This window comes from Chelonoidis abingdonii, chromosome 4, assembly GCF_003597395.2.
Source record: "Chelonoidis abingdonii isolate Lonesome George chromosome 4, CheloAbing_2.0, whole genome shotgun sequence".
Lineage (NCBI taxonomy): Eukaryota > Metazoa > Chordata > Testudines > Testudinidae > Chelonoidis > Chelonoidis abingdonii.
The window spans coordinates 156,027,086-156,044,167 of record NC_133772.1 but is presented as its reverse complement, the minus strand read 5'-3'; the positions used below and the strand labels follow the sequence as shown (position 1 = coordinate 156,044,167).

Sequence of the window (17,082 nt, the reverse complement as noted above, 5' to 3'; positions counted from 1 at the left end):
CGCATGTGTGAGGAGAGGCTGGGAAGATCGGGGTTGTTTAGGTTACAGGCAGGGGCAGAGGGAGACAAGGTAGAAGTATCGGAGATAATGAGTGATGTAGCAAAGCTCCTATTCACCTATATCAGGAGTTCTCAAATTTCATTGCAACGTGACCCTCTTCTGACACCCAAAATTACTACCCGAGTCCGGGATGGGGGACCGAAGCCTGAGCCCGCCCGAGCACTGCTGCCCCGGGTTGGCGGGTCAAAGCCAAAGCCTGAGCCGAACCACGCCTGGTGGGGCGGGGGGCTGAAGTCGAAGCCCAGGCAGAGGGCCTCGGACCTGAGCCCCATCGCCCTCGTGCTTCGGTTTCAGCCCCGGGCAGTAGGGCTTGGACTTGGGCCCTGGGCCCCAGTAAGTCTAACACCAGCCCTGGCGACCCACTTGGGGTCCCAACCCACAGTCTGAGAACCTCTGACCTGCAGCATAATACACGAGCCAGGGGCCACCCAAATGAATTACAGAGGTAACAGATGAAACTCAGGAGCTTGGATGAGAGCTTCCAGTTATAACCACCCCCACAAACGAATACACGTCCTTTATCAAAACCGAGGCACACACCTACTGCACCCCCCCTCCGCCCCATATTTAGTTATATTTCTGTCCCTGGGGCAGAAGATGGACATCTGGCTGGCTGAAATCAAGAGAACTGAAACGCACACACACATACACACACACCCGGCAGGCTGCAAGTTCTTAAGGAGAAGAGCAGAGGTGAGCTCCAGCCTATTCGAATCATTACGGTCTGTGTGCTCCTTAGGCAAGACATAGCGCAGCAGAGGGCAGTGAAAGGTACCATTCATCTTTCGGGCCTTGAAACAGCTTCGCTTACAATGCCATACAGACAGCTACCCTGCAAGAGCCACAAACGGGGTCCCTGCCCTGCACGATGCAGATGGCAGCACACGACGCTGAAATGCAATTGGTTCTGCTGATCAGAGCGCAGGGCTGTGGGGCACTTATTAATGGACCCAGCTGATTCCGGTTATGCAAAACTGCTGCGCTCTGAATGGCTGTGGAGAGCCAGTTTGCCTAATGATTACCCTGTGAAGTTGCAAGTCTCTCTCACCGATCCCTCTGCTGTGACCAGGGCACTGTAACACATGTTCTGGCCACCCTCAGATTATTAGTCCTTCCAGCTGAAGTACCACACCAAAATGTACAGGAAAGAGAAAGGGAGGGAGGGGGGAAGTATCACAGTGTGCCTGTCAAACCACAGGAAGAACACACATGTATATCCCAAGGGAAATCCATCCATTCTCCCTCCTCCCACCTCACAGCCCTACTCCACCAGCATCCCTATCCTTGTCCCTAAAATAACTTCCCTACGGACCATGATGCTGCTGGGCGGGTTGTCAGCAGTGAGCACTGAACTCATTACCCTGGGATCTAAGAGCACAGACCTTTATTGCTGGAGCTCTGTGGGCGGGTGGAGGTTTCTGGGGCTGCTGCCCAGCCACCGGAGGAAGCCAGAGAGCCCTGAGTGTAGCCTAGATGGCAAGAACTGCAGATCCTTGGCCCAGCTTGGTTCTGAAACCCAGTTTAAACAAAACCATATCACAGCCCTTCCAACAGCAAGATCCTTGCTGACCAGTGGGTGGGAAGGGGAATACAGTGGGGAACAGGAATGAAAGGAGTAGGCAGGTTGGTTGGAGGGAGCACAGAATGGCCCAACGTTGAAAAATATGCATTCACCTTTCAGGAATTTTGCTTGCCAGTCATGTAAACATTAGCCCGGGCTCATATTTCAGGAGTTCATTACTACCAACAGGAAACACCCTCAAAATAGCTGGAAGGTTTAAATTCAATAACCCAGCCTCTGGATGCTAAGGTTGCACAGACCAATAACAACCCGCGCGATTGCTGGAATAAGTCCAGGTCTTGCCCAGTGATTAGAAGTCTTCCCATAAGACTAACTGGCCAGTATTTCTCCCCATCGTAGGGTCAGATCATTGAAATGCAGCAGGCTTTAAAAACTCGAGCAGCTTGCATGCGTCAGACTGGCCTGTGCTGACACATCCAACGTCACAGTAAAACACAGACTCAAGGGGAGACTCTCCCGGAGATTATTTTTTTGTGTATAAGTGACAATGGTGGCAACACAATACACACAGGAGAGAACAAACAGGCCGTGGTCACCACCGTTTAGAAAGAGAGACTGAAACTCAAACCTGTTTAAAGTTTCAAAGGCGCTTATCCATACACTGTCCTTAATGCGGAACAGTCACCGTGTGTGTGAGAACTGGAGTTTGAAATAAAAATTGGGATACTTTTAATATCATGTATCCGGATTTACTTTTCCTGTTGAAAGCACCACAAGAGCAATGCTCTGAAACCCGGTGCTGCAGATATTTGATTACTCTCCTAAGCTCCACAGACTCCAGCAGGAGACTGAGGAGAGGGCTGAGCGATCAAACTTGGCTAGTAAATTACAGCTTATGTGCAGAATTTTAGCAGGCTGCAGCTAAGATCATTAATTTCTCGTTGAACAATACGACTCTGGGCAAAGAACGTTCAGATCTTTAATGCATCAGTCAGTCCCCAGCCATAATTGTGCACTCAAAGGCCCCATAAATCTGCCATTACCTCTCACAGCGCCTTTGTGAGTTGCAGTAGATGGGGTCTAGCTAAAGAAAGCTGTGTTCAGTTTTTTAGTGCCACCACTAGGTGTTGTCAGGCAGCAGCAGAGAAGACTTCCCCCTCCTAATCCCAACCCACTCAGTACTGTTCACAGGCACCTGTTACAGCTACATAGACTATAGATAGTCAGTTGGTGGCATGGATGACAGCTTTCAGTTCTAGCTACACAGTCCTCTGCTAACCTGATAGGGAAAAGATCTTATTTTTCCTTCTGTTTCTGAGGAATAGTTGCACTGAATTTTTTTTTCCTCACTCCCTTTGCAATGCCAGAGCTGAGGCACCCGGCGGCCTCAGTAATTGTTCTCTAGGGAAAGGAGTAATGTTAATGCAACTGCATTGCTGTGTGGTTCATAAACTGGAACTCTATTCTTCACCTTATGCTGCAGGTCGGACCCTACATCAGGACATCAGTCTCCCTAGATCATTGGCAATGGGGGAAATCCAGCTTTCCTGCCAGCCGAGATAAACCTGGCAGCTGCTTGCGGTCATGGTTTTCCCTTGCCACTTGGCCAGATCAACAGATTAGAAGCAGGTCGGCTTTCACCTCCGTATCGATGTCAGAGCAGGAAACGAGGTGCCAGGTTGGGTGCCAGGCCCTCTGTCAGAGCTCCTAACAGGCTGCATTTAGGCAGCCCAGATTGTCTATGCAGTGCCGGAGATGGGGGTGCCAAAGGGCCAGTCCCCCACTTTTGAGAACCTGAACTTGGCAAGGGAGCAACGAAAGGGGGCCCCTCCCCCCAGCCCTGCTCTGGAGCTGGGTGGTCTAACAGCTGGAGGGGCAGGCAGGCCAAATCCGAGCAGTGCCACCACCCTGTGTGTCAGGCCACGGTGCTGTGACAGAGCAGCAGGAACATCCTAATGGAGACGGGGCCGGGCCAAATCTGAGTGAGCGGCATCACGACCTGGTGCATGGGGTCTCTCCACCACCCAAGTTGGGCCTGTTTTGGTCACTCCCCCTCCAGTTTTGCAGCCCTAGGACTGTCTCCGGGCCGTGGGGAAGGGCTCGGTTCACTGCTGACAGATGATGTCAGGGATCGTCTCCTGGCGCCCAGGGTCCTAGCCTGCACTTACAGGTGTGGGAGAAGGGACAGGGAGAGTTCATGCTTTACCCTTCGGCCTAGGCTCCACTGTTCCCGTGCTGGGAAGGAGACGGGCTGCAGAGTTAATCCTTCCTGAAACTCTGGCATCTCTCTCGGGAAATTCAGACCAGCTCGCGACCTGACCAGTGTGAATCACATGAGGAACTTGGTTCGTACTAATGATTTAGAGCTGTGAGCAGTTCTTGGGAGCCAAGTGGACTGGGGGGCTGGTGCGTGGCCCCTGGTGGAACTGTCCTTGGGCAACTGAGTTCACTAAGTGAAGGGGAGGTGTCAAAGCCAGTTCCTGCATGCTCTGGTCAGCCCTTAGCAGGGAATTTGGTGTTTCACTTTCCAAGGGAAGAGTGAACAGGAGACACGCTAGCACCGAATTCACCTCTAGTTTGTGTATTCAAGTTCTCAGAGGGCTGGTTGCTCTGCTGCTTTCTCTGATCTGATAACAGCGCATTCAAAAGGGTGTCATGTTAGACCTCTCCCCCACGTACATACCTCGTTGCTCCTTAGCATACCAAACAAACACAGCCCAGGAGTGGAGAAACAGAGTACACTTGTTCTTAACTCTAACAGAAAAGGCTATGGGCTGTGTCAGCGGCTCACAGGGAAGAAACTAAAACAAGAGATGAGCCGTAAAACAAAATGCAAAAACTTTGTTCAGGACAATTCTTCAGCAATTCCACACAAATAGATCATGAACTAGGGGTCACCCAATGAAACTGATAGGCAGTAGGTTTAAAACAAATAAAAGGAAGTATTTCTTCACACATTGCACAGTCAACCTGTGGAACTCCTTGCCAGAGGATGTTGTGAAGGCCAAGACTATAACAAGGTTCAAAAAAGAGCTAGATAAGTTCATGGAGGATAGGCCCATCAGTGGCTATTAACCAGGATGGGTAGGGATGGTGTCTCTAGCCTCTGTTTGCCAGAAGCTGGGAATGGGCAACAGAGAATGAATCACTTGATGATTACCTGTTCTCTGTACCTCTGGCATTGGTCACTGTTGGAAGACAGGATACTGGGCTAGATGGACCTTTGGTCTGACCCTGTATGGCCGTTCTTATGTTAGCTACACCTGCTCCTCCAGGAAAGACCATCAGCCTCTTGCCAAAGCTTAGTTCACCCAAGAGACCTTCTCTTTGCGGAAGTTCTTCACCCCTTTAAACTCTCAGACAATTCTTCCGATGCAGTGGGGAGAGGGTGAGCTCAAGGCTGGCGGCCCCAGCTTTTCCCTCTTTACCTCACTGCTGCCTCAGTGAGTCTGAGCAGCCTCCCCCGCCCCCACTCCAATGTGAGCTTTTTGTGAACGGAGGCCCTGTGCACAGCACTCTATCAGCTGGCAACATTTAAAATTCATCCTTCTAGAAACAGTAAGTATCGGATTTCTATTGTCGGGGATACGATTTATACAAAGACTGACCCTGTTTTCACAGCAGTACCTTTTGTATATTTCAAAGCCATCACACAATGGTACTCCTTTAAACTCTCTGCATACTCTGGCTATCTTTCTGAGCCAGCTACCATAGCTTGTTCATTATACAAGCCTTTGTCCACAAAATATTTACTTTGCAGAACAACTATTTATCAGGAGGCTACATTTTTCACTGAGGAAACATAATCTCATTTGATCTTGGACAAACAGCATATTGCCTAAGCCAAGAAATATCTTAATTAATAAACAAACAATCAGTTACTATTTACAAAGAAAATGTTTAAAAGATAGTGGAGCAGGTCTCCACTTGTTAAATCAACATCACTCCAAACACAGATCTTTTGGTGATGACCTGCACTTTGTTGGGTTCTTTATTATTATGGGTGTGGGGAAGATGCATTTATCATCCATGCTTCTGACAAGTAGCTTCAGTAACTATTATGTTCATTTGCAAATCTTTAATATTGACATAAAGCTTAATGCAGTTTGTTAGGAAGAATTATGCATCTAAACAGACAGAACTGCAGTTTCCCAGTTTGTTCCTGGCAGGACAACAGACCTATATTCCCTATCAAGCCTGACCCTGCACCGACGGTGCTTTTTTCCTAAAATGGTTCTGGAGTCACTACCATGACTATGTACAGGGATCCGATCCCGCTTCAGCTGAAACAAATGGGTCTTCTACCACCGACTGTGATGGAAGCAGGAGTAAGCCTCAGCAGTCTTATCACAACCTCTCTCACATCAGGACCCCACAGACTTATATGAACACATGTAATAAAATACGAAACGGGACCATGGCTTATAACAAGAGCAGCTTTGGGGAGATTTTCAGAACTATTGTGACACACTGAAATCTCATACTTACAGCAACAGAAACGTTACTTGGTTCCCAACAAGCAAATTAAGATAATGGAAAAGAACATTGATAGCAGATAATGGTCTCCTACTGCTCCATAAATGCCAAGCAGAAAGTGGAGTCTGGGAAAAATGCCAGGTAGAAACCAGAGACGGGGGAAATGCTAATACTGGGAAAGAAATCTCTAAACATTGATCTTTAAATAAAGTTCATTTTTAAAAAGACCCTTCACTGACTATTTCCATGTTTTCTGTCAGGCTTTTTGGGCTAAAGCATCCTAAATTCTTGATTTACAGCTTATATAAATGACAATGTTCCATAATGTCTATTTCCAGCCTTAGATGTCTGAGTAGGAATGAGTTTGGTTGTCTGGGAGTTTCCCTAGGGTTTTTTTGGTTAATATGGGTCACTAACAAGCACTGTTTCTGATGGTTCCTTACACTGTTTTAAAGTATTTATTGTATATTATTGTGAAACATACCGAGATAAATAAACCTGATTTATTTACAAACATGAATTTAAAATGGGCAGCCGAGAGCAGGATCGACAGAGCAATGAGTTTCTCCCCAAGAGACCTGAGGAGTAGAAGCTCCAAGGCCTCCTCTCACTCCCTAGTTAAGTAGTGAACAGGAGTCACTGGTGTCTCCCAACTAAGGGCCCCAGGCCGCAAGCCCTTATGCAAACAAGCAATTTCAAACTCGAGCTGAAGCTGAACGTTACTCACATGGGCAGATCTGCAGGATCAAGGCCCAAGACTTGGTACTTCCACAACTGAAGTGGTGGTGGTCTGCACATGCCCCACAACCCAGCTTTGCTACCTACCACGATCATTGCTGCTCTAGGAAGAGACAACCTGGATGAGGAAAAGAAGGCTGCTCCTTGGGCTGCTGCTGGCCAATCTATGCAGTTCTGGTGGGCTTGTAGGGAAGTATCTTGTACAAACACACTCAGGGGCCAAAAGTCTGGCTTCCCTACCAAGGTCACTCGCAGAATAAGGTCCTACTCCCCACGAGTAAGCACAGCAGCCTCTGACCTCGTAGCTAGATTTGAGAACACAGTGATGTTCATACAGTGCCAGTGCAATGAAGTCACTGATCTATCCCTTTTTGGGCCACACTGGTTGTTAGAACAAGTTCAATTTACATTTTAAGCGAGACACGTATTCACGTTGGATTGAGACTACACATTCTCCCCATCACACATGAATTTTAAGTTCCTCCAAGTGCTCCAAGCCTTAACTCTCAGACCTCTTTTAACATCAGCAAGACTGTGTGTTTCCCTCCTACACATGGTCGCTAGTAAGGATGACCAAGCAGCATGGTACCACTATCGCTGCATCAACCAAATAGCTGTTTAGCAATCTTACTACCAAAAGTACTCACTGAAATCGACCACGCAACCTCCACGAAACTATCTCAGCTCTTTCAGCAAGGGCTTTGTTGGCTACCCTAGTTGATTTACCTACTTTAAAGACGGCTTAGGAAAAATGAATGTCTGGAACATTAAGCCATTTTATATTCAAGAGCAATGCAACCATTACCTAAAACCACAAGAATTATATAGGTTTCAGAGTAGCAGCCCTGTTAGTCTGTATCCGCAAAAAGAACAGGAGCACTTGTAGCATAAGCTATCGTGGGCTATAGCCCACTTCTTCAGATGCATAGAATGGAACATATAGTGAGGAGATATATACACACAGGGAGAGAGCATGAAAAGGTGGGAGTTGTCTTACCAACTCTGAGAGGCCAATTAAGTAAGAGAAAAAACTTTTGAAGTGATAATCAAGATAGCCCAGTACAGACAGTTTGATAAGAAGTGTGAGAAGAAGTTGGCTGTAGCCCATGAAAGCTTATGCTCAAATAAATTTGTTAGTCTCTAAGGTGCCACAAGTACTCCTGTTCTTTTTAAGAATTATATACATTTCCTTCCTCTAAAAAAACCAACTGATAAAGGAAAAGATTGTTGTTGCACTTTTCTTCCCAGAATTAAAATCAGCTCTGTTGGGATATTTATGCAGAACAGTTATAACCCCCCAAACATGCTAGAGATATCAGACAGCTCAGATAGCTGTGATTACAGGTGCTGTCACCACTCTGCACAACAACTAGCATGATAAAGAGCGGTTGCTGCTCAGGACACAAGTAGTTTGTAAGCAGGGAAGATTTATTCCATCACTGGAAAGCCACGGGAGAATCGGTTCGTGTCCCAGTCCTTCTGTGCACAGAAGTGGAAATAGCTGCTAGATTTTCAAAATCCCGCAGGCTGCTGTGATTATCAAAGAGCAGAGGGGAATTAGCCCCTCAAATCCCGCTGAAAGCCACTGGGATTCCTTGGGATGCTCTGGGAAATCCCAGGCTAAAGACAGAGCCAGCTGAGATCTCTATCTGGGCTAGCGAGCTTTGGGGAAATTACCGCCGCGACATGTTCTTGGAATCAGAAGGAGCAAAGCCTCCGCGAGTTTAAACCCAAGCCAAGCTACCCGCGGTCACAGTGGCAAGTCCTGCGGGCGAACAGCAGCCAGGCAGCTACCTTGAGCATCCGGATCTCTCGAAGGGCGATTTTCTTTATCACCGGATCATCTTCCGACTCTAGGAACTTCTTAATAGCCACGATCTGGCCGGTGTCCCGGCTCCGGCATTTGAATACTACCCCGTAGGAGCCTTCGCCGAGCTTGCCAATTTTTTCATATTTCTCCATGGCCCGGGGAGCAGGTTCTCCGGGACCGGCTGCGAGCTCGGGCACCTGTCCAGGCACCAGATCCAATAGCCGGAGTCCCCCGAGCGCCCCGGGGCTGGAGAGCAGCCCCACGCCGGGGCAGGGAAGCAGCCACTTGCCCTGGGCCCGGCTCGGAGCAGAGCCCGCAGCTCGCCGGGCGCCCGGGAATTAAACTTTAATTCCCCGCTGGCCGGCGGCGCGGGTCGCCAGGGGACCGGGACCTGCCTCTGCCTCTGCCGGGGGAGGCGCGGCCGCGCTGGGAGGAGCCGACACTGGAGCCTCCCCGCGCAGGGCCGGGAGCGCCGCAGGTCTCCAGCCCGTGGGTGGCGGCTCCTGGTCCTGCCCCTGCCCCGCAGCGAGATCCGGGCCCCGGGGCAGGCGCCTTTCGCTCCCCGCTGCCCCAGCGTGGCAAGGCGGGTGGGGCTCAGGTCGGGGGCCCGGGGCTGCGAAACTCTTGGCTTCCGTGACATCTTGTAGCCAGGAGTTCCACAGGCGAATGGGGCAGGGCGGGCGAGGGAAGTACTGTGTTTCCTTGTGTCTTTTAAACCTCGCCACCTTTTATCGTCATGAAAACTCCACTTCTGGTGTTGAAGAGAGAGGAGCCAGCCCTGCCCTGCCCACCCTCGCCCTGGGGGGCTAATGCCAACAGCCCCCTGCCCTGCAGGAGTCACTGCGCTGCAAAGCCAAGGTCCAGCCCCTGGCCCCATCAGGGCCCCAGGCGAGGGCAAACTTTTTGGCCTGGGGACCGGATCAGGTTTCTGAAATTGTATGGAGGACCAGTTAGGGGAGGCTGTGCCTCCCTAAACAGCCAGGCATGGCCTGGCGCCCACCCCCATCTGACCCCCTGACAGCCCCCCTGGGACCTCTGCCCCGTCCAACCACCCCTGCTCCCTAACCACCCCCTGCCACCTCATCCAACCCCTCTTCTCCTTCCTGCCTGTCCCCCCATTCAACACCCCTGTTCCCCACACTCTGACCACCCCAACCCCTATCCACACCCCTGCCCCCCGATGACTCCCCAGAACTCCCCTGCCCCCTTACTGCACTGCCTGGAGCACCGGTGGCTGGCAACGCTACAGCCGCTTCGCCCAGAGCACCAGGACAGGCAGCCGCACCGCCCGGCTGGAGCCAGCTACACCACCGCGCAGTACAGAGAACGGGTCAGGCTCGGCTCTGCAGCCCCACTGCCCAGAGGACTGGGCCAGCGACGCAGTGAGCTGAGGCTTCAGAGGAGGAGGGACAGCAGGGCAGGAGAGAGGGGCTGGCTAGGCTCCTGGGCCAGGAGCTCAGGGGTCGGGCAGGAGGGTCCCATGGACCACATGTGGCCCACAGGCTGCAGTTTGCCTACCTCTGTGCAGCGTTTTGGAGCAAGGCCCCCACCCCAGTTGACAGATGGGTTAATGCTCTAAAATAGCAGTGTAGACAGGGCTTTGAAGGGGCAGCTGGGACTCTAAAGCATAGGGAGGGGGAAAGGAGCTTCAACCTCAAAATGCTTCCCACCCAGCTATTTCTAGAGGCCCCAGGCTGGCTCTGAAAGGCAGGTGAGAGGTACCATTAGAGACTCATGTTCGAAAAGCAGCAGCTCCTGCATGCTGAGCTGTGGGGCAGTGGCAGCAGTACATGAGCCTGACACGTGGTTCCAGGCACATGAAGAGGAAAGGCACAGGGTGGTCCTGCTCTCCTTGCACCTGCATCAGCCTACATTTCTCTGTAAGAATCCTTTGCTGAGAGGCCTTCACTTCCACGCCTTCAGCCAAGAAAGCAAGCCCCTACTCGTGCCTTCCCTACAGGTAGGTATCAATTTACCTCCCACTGTTCCCAACCAACCTAGAACAGGGCTTCTAGATATCAAATAAAGTGCATGCGGCAGGGAGGCTGAAAACAAAGCGAATATAAATGGAGCGGTGTTGTAGCTCTGTTGGTCTCAGGATGTTAGAGACACAAGCTTTCAAACGTACACCGAGCTCTTCTTCAGAGCTCAGAGCACCTCTGCGTAAGCCGGAAAGCTCATCGGTCTCTCCCCAGCAGGGGGAAGGATAGCTCAGTGGTTTGAGCATTGGCCTGCTAAACCCAGGGTTGTGAGCTCAATCCTTGAGGGGGCCATTTGGGGGATTGGTCCTGCTTTGAGCAGGGGGTTGGACTTAGATGATCTCTTGAGGTCCCTTCCAACCTTAATACTCTATGATTACCTTCCCCCGCCGTTCTCTAACAAACGAACACGCAGGGAAGTCTAGCTAAAGAGTCTGCACGTCCAGCCTCAGCTACAACCTAGTGGAAATGCAAGAGTTTAAAAACCAACATCCACATCAGAAAATTTCCTCTCAGCAGCAAGCTGCCATCCTCCCAGGGCTCATGTGTCTGCTTGGAGTCACTGCTGGGCTTCACTGATGTGTTGCACCTTTCCTCCTCAGCTAACTCCGATGTCACTACCACCACTACAGCTGTTTCTCAGTTTACAATAGATCTGATCACATTCATTAACCCCGTTTGCTTTCCTAATCTGCTATTTGCATTTTAAGGAGCTTGTTTTAGTCTGAAGTTGAATACAAAACTTGTTCACAGAATAATTAATACTTTGGCACCTTTCGCAGGTCCTGAGCTAACCTTGTATTTAGTGCTAATAACTGCACTCGGGGGTATCTTATCCTGGCTGAAATGTTACAGAACATACAAGGTATAAACAATATTAGACAAACTTCAAATGTCGATAGCAACTACAAGTCATGTGGGAAGAGACCATTTATGTCAAAGTGATGTTTGCTGTACGGCAGTTTTTCTTCTGATGTTTTAAAGGATGCCATACTAACAGATGTGTCCTAATTCCCATGTGGTTAGAATAAGACCAGACTAAAGCCACTGCAGCTGTGCCACTACAGAAGAATTCTTCTGACTATCTAGCCATGTGGACACTAGGGGTTAGGTTCACCTAACTACAGCACTCAAGATATGAAATTCTGCACAGTTCTGTGTGGTGTAGCTTGGTAGATCTCATTTTTAAGTGTAGACCAAGCCTTAGTAATAGATCACCTTTAAACTCTATGGCAAAAGTCATTTCTATACTAGAAAATACAGCTAACTACCACTGAAAGTTTGTGACATTTTACTGCAACAAGCCAAGTGATAATACAAGGACATTCTGATACCACCCTCTGTTAAAACTTTTCATTTGAAATGTCAGCTCGAAAGTATCTTAAATGAATCCTCTCTCGCTCAAATACATACACAGCTGAAAAAATATTTGCAGAAACAAAATATTTTTAATCTAGTTTGCTTTGCTGTTTGGGATTCTGTTAAAAATCTCAATAGCCACAGACTTTTTGTACATTCAGTTATTGGATGACTGGAGAACCTCCCACTCCCAGAGAAGACTACTTTAGAACAGTGTTTGTCAATGACCAGTCCATGGACTGGCACCAGTCCTTGCGATTTCCCTGAGACAGTTTAGGAAGAAATCAGCTGGGCCCTGCTATCCAAAACACTGCTTTAGAAAGCAAAATAATGGGACTTTTATAATGACACAAACTCCTTTCCAATTCTTCAAAAATACAAAACTTGTGTGCTCCTCTTGTAAAATTTCTGATACAATTTATAATTAGCCACATTATTTCAACATTATCCTATCTTCAGTGTACTGTTTGGGAATATCTGTAAGGTCTTTATAAACTTCAATACAATTTCTGAACTAAAAACACTAACTTGATTTAACTGTCAAATCAATACTCCAATACTAGGTTTGAATGACAACTTAAGTGGACAAAGCGTTTATATTTATGCAGTTCAATCTTCCCACCAAGAGATCAGAACACTATGAAGTGGTGGACAAATAGCTCAGTGGTTTGAGCATTGGCCTACTAAACCCAAGGTTGTGAGCTCAATCCTTGGGGGGCCATTTAGGGATCTGGGGCAAAAATCTGTCCAGGGATTGGCCTTGCTTTGAGCAGGGAGTTGGACTAGGTGACCACCTGAGGTCCCTTCCAACCCTGATATTCTGTGATATGATTCTAGATGCACGAAACAAGACATGATCCTCACATGCAACAACTACCCATTGTTAATTTCAGCAATATTAATTAATTATGAATCAAGCCATTTGATTTCCAAAAGGACAATGAGGCTCTTCATTCCCTCAGAGGACATCAAACCACTCATGTTTGCCTCAGAATCTGTCAACATAGCTTAGCAACAAAGCTTGTTGGCATTGTTACGTTTACTCTGTTCTGTTATTGAAATGAATTGTGAAGGTTCTAACATATTTTCCCCCTATTAATTTAGCAGATATTGAGATTGAATAGGACACCCCAGTATACACTAGAATTAAGTGTTAAAATAAACCCTAACTTTAAATAACTGCTACTGCATCAGCCTCTGGCCTGATGCTGCTTACATCACGGCTAGAGTGTTATTGTGGGGTGAAAACACCCCATATACAGGGTATGAACAGCAGTCTATCTGGTAGCATTTCAGTGTCCAGGGTACCATCAGAACGTGCATTAATGAACACAGACAATAGGAAACAATGTGACTCTTTAATGGAGGAATAAGGTGATAAAGTACGGATGACAAACTGAAAAGGGGGGAAGGGGTAATAGGAGACGTGACCCAAAGCTTTATTATAGAATATGGCTTCTTATCACAGATATTTATACTCTAGAGCTGGGAAACGACCATCACTAAATGACAGTCTGACAAACAATGTGAGCAACTATACATACCAAAAGCTTAGAAACATAGTTGCCCTACAGACTCCCCTCTGGAATAGTATAAATAAAATACATGTTGTGGACAGTTGGATACGTTATTCTCATTCCTTAAGGATGACCAGGCACAATCCACTTCCGTGGCCGTTTAATTTCACGCAGGTTATCCCTAATTTATGAAAATAAAGCACGTATATATTACATATACACTGCCTGTCAATGACACACACACATATACTGTACACACCCACCCGCGAATAACGTTTCAGGTGTGAATATTACACTTTGTACATACTCTACACCTATTTCAGTAAATATGAAACTCCCTTTTATGGCAACTCTGTAGGCAAAATGAATACAAAATACTTTGTTGTACAAAATTGCATTTATACAGGCACAACCAACGTTGTACTATAACCCCCTTCAACAATGCGCTACATCTCTACAAGGACCAAGAATCATCAAATCTTTATACAACTGTAAAAAAGGCTAAGCTGCTCTGCAACCTTCTTTTGCTAAAAGTTAGATACATTACACCACTCCAGCAGCAGATTAATAAATAAGGATTAAATAGTCTATTTTACAAAGCCATACAGAATGGCAGATTTAAAAATGAAAAGCATTGCTGATCCTTTCACTTCCTGCGCAAATCATCTTTATTAAGGATAAGACTCAGTATAAAGGACTGGCCAGCACTATATTTATATCTACAGGATACAAGGACAACCCAGAGGAAGTAAACACCTAACTTTTTATGGCACCTTTATTGCATTTTTTTTAAAGGCTGTGTTTCCCTAGGATTAACAAATAAAGGACTATTTATCTCAAAGCTTTTATCAAGCAAACTTGATATAACCAGCCACACAGTGGCAAGAGACAGAACTAGCTGTTTCCAGCTGCGAAAAGTACAATATTGATTTCTACCCTACAGACCAGATAATTAAGATGTCAAGAAGAGAAGAAGTAAGTTACAGTCCAGCTTGTATTTGAGTTTCCTTAATGGTTCTTTTTTCCTTATGTGATGGATTCAGTCTCTTGTTATTTGCATTGGGTTACTGTTGCTTAGTAACTATTTTCATGTCCAGCCAAGATGTAGAGGTTGCTGTGCGCAGTCGGGTTTTCTGTCGGCCTGCTTTCTAACACTACAACCCTGCAAGTGAACACAAGCACAAAATAGAATAGGGTTAGCTGGAAAACAGAGATCCCATGGTTTAAATACTAACATCAAAGAGGAACACCCCCCATTGTTCACAGGCTCATAAGGTGACAGAGGTATGTTGACATTCCTTTAATGTCCGTTTAACTTATGTAAAGAGCATTGTTGTAGCCATGTTGGTCCCAGGATATGAGACACACAAGGTGGGTGAGATAACATCTGTTATTGGACCAACTTCTGCTGGGGAGAGAGAGAAGCTTTCGAGCTTACACAGAGCTCTTCTTCAAGTCTGCACATCTAGATGTACAGCTCTGCCTCTGCAACACGTGTGGTGAAGACGAGCTTTCCCATCGGCATAATAAAACCCACCTCCGTGAGCGGCATAAGCCACATCGGCAGGCCTAGAACACAATCTCTTGAGTCGTAAGAACCACATGGTTACGCTGCACAAAGCCTAGAAGGCTGAAGCAGCCTCGGCTAATGTGACAATTCTGGATTCAAAGAGCATCTTCCTTGAGCTGGTGGCTCCAATCAGACTGTACCTGTTCCCTGCTTGCTTTTGCTGAAGAGACTCAGCTGGATGTTTCAGGGACTGAGATTAAAACGAAGCTTCATGTGTTAAAACAAGTCACTTAGGTTTCTTGCTATCTTATTCCAGACCTCAAGTCCCACAGAAGGAAAGAACATTTACAAGCTGGTTGTCTGTGTGATTCATGAATATAATTCTTCCCTCAAAATCCAAACCATGATTGCTAGAACCAGGACTTTCCTGAAGGGCATGGAGCAACATGACTACCATCTGTTACATGTGGTTCCTTCTCTCCCCACAGGTCTATTGCATGGGGATTTATATATTCTAGGTACGCGGTGTTCATATTACTAAAAGCAATGTCAAAGTACGCCTGGCGCTTGGACTGGAAGATGGCGCCAAACTCACTTTGGTTCTAATCATAATCACTTCTTAAAATCAACCACAGGTGGCAGTGTTGAAACAAGCTGCATTGCCATCCATCTTTTCCCCCCCACACAAGGGTCTGATACAGGGGTCGGCAGCCTTTCAGAAGTGCTGTGCCGAGTCTTCATTTATTCACTCTAATTTAAGGTTTCGCGTGCTGGTAATACATTTTAATGTTTTTTAGAAGTTCTCTCTACACAAGTCTATATATTATAATCCAGTGCTGTATTGTAAAATAAACAAGGTTTTCAAAATGTTTAAGAAGCTTCATTTAAAATTAAATTAAAATGTTGATCTTATGCCACCGACCCACTCAGCCCGCTGCTGGTCTGGGGTTCTGTTCCACTAGGCTGGCAGCAGGCTGTGCGGGGCCTGCGGCCAGGACCCCAGCTGGGAAGGGTCCGGCAGCCAGAACCCCAGACCAGCACCAGGCTGTGTGGGGCTGGTGGCCGGGACCCCAGACCGGCAGTAGGCTGAGCAGCTCAGCCCCCTGCCACTCAGGGGTTCCATTCTCCGGCTCCTGCCAGCTGGGATTCCGGCTGCCAGACCCGCTCAGCCAAGTGCCCGTCTGGGGTCCTGGCCCTGCCCACATACAGTGGGTACCTACCTTCTCCCTGGTTCTGGCCCATTCTCTTCCTCTCTCTGCACTGAGCTGAGGGTGGGAGTGGACTGAGCACAGGGCAGGGGGTGAAGGGTCTGGCCAGGAGCTACAATGAAGGAGGGGGCTCAGGAGGTTTGGGTGTGGGGGCACTTACCTGGGCAGCTCCCATGTGGTGTGAGTGGTGCAGGGGCTCCCGTTTGGTGCTCAGAGTGGGGGTGGGGATGTGCAGCGTGCATGAGATGAAAAGATGGGGGGGGCTGGGGATGGAGGGTGCAAGAGTCAGGGCAGCGGGGCGTATGGTGGGGATGCAGTGTGGGTGGCGTGGGCCACAGCAGGCTGGGCTATGGGGGGGTGAAAGAGTCAACAGAGGGCTGGGTGGTACAGTGCTTGGGGCAGGCGCCTGGGAGTGTGTGGGGGTGCAGGGCTCAGGGCAGAGAGCTGTGTGTGTGTTGGGGTCAGGTCAGGGCAAGGGCTGGGTGACTGCCCCCCTAGAACACCCACCCCTGGGCTCCTTGTCCCGACTACCCTCTCCTGGGACCCCACCCCCTATCTAAGCCTCCCTGTCCCTTATCCCGACTACCCCTAGGACCCTACCCCTACCTGTCCCCTGACTGCCCAACCCTTATCCACACCCTACTCCCAGACAGACCCCTGGACTCCATGCCTATCTAACCACTCCCCGCCCCTGACAGGATCCCCAGAACTCTGGACCATACACCTCCCTCCCTGCCTGCCCCAACCCTCTCCACACCCCTACTCCTGACAGCCCCCGAACTCCCGACTCATCCAACCCCCACACTCCGTGTCCCTGACCACCCTCCAGAGACCCCCGACACCTAACTGCTCCCCCAGGGACCCCCTTTGCTCCTGTCCCCTGACTGCCCTGACGCCCGTATC

General features: G+C 48.4%; 2 protein-coding genes across 3 annotated transcripts in view; both read right to left on the bottom strand.

Annotated features, from left to right (window-relative positions):
- Nucleotides 1-8,928, bottom strand: part of CDKL1 (cyclin dependent kinase like 1) — a 37,758-nt gene extending 28,830 nt beyond the window's left edge. The window contains exon 1 of the mRNA XM_032775714.1: nt 8,591-8,928. Within this exon, the coding sequence (XP_032631605.1) occupies nt 8,591-8,758 (168 nt within the window). The 5' untranslated portion in view covers nt 8,759-8,928. The remainder of the gene's footprint in view (nt 1-8,590) is intronic.
- A 4,360-nt stretch (nt 8,929-13,288) lies between these two features.
- MAP4K5 (mitogen-activated protein kinase kinase kinase kinase 5) overlaps nt 13,289-17,082 on the bottom strand; it is a 96,245-nt gene continuing 92,451 nt past the window's right edge. For both annotated transcript variants that reach the window (XM_075065816.1, XM_032775697.2), the window contains one exon: nt 13,289-14,623. In XM_075065816.1, coding sequence (XP_074921917.1) covers nt 14,536-14,623 — 88 coding nt within the window. In that variant the 3' untranslated portion in view covers nt 13,289-14,535. The remainder of the gene's footprint in view (nt 14,624-17,082) is intronic.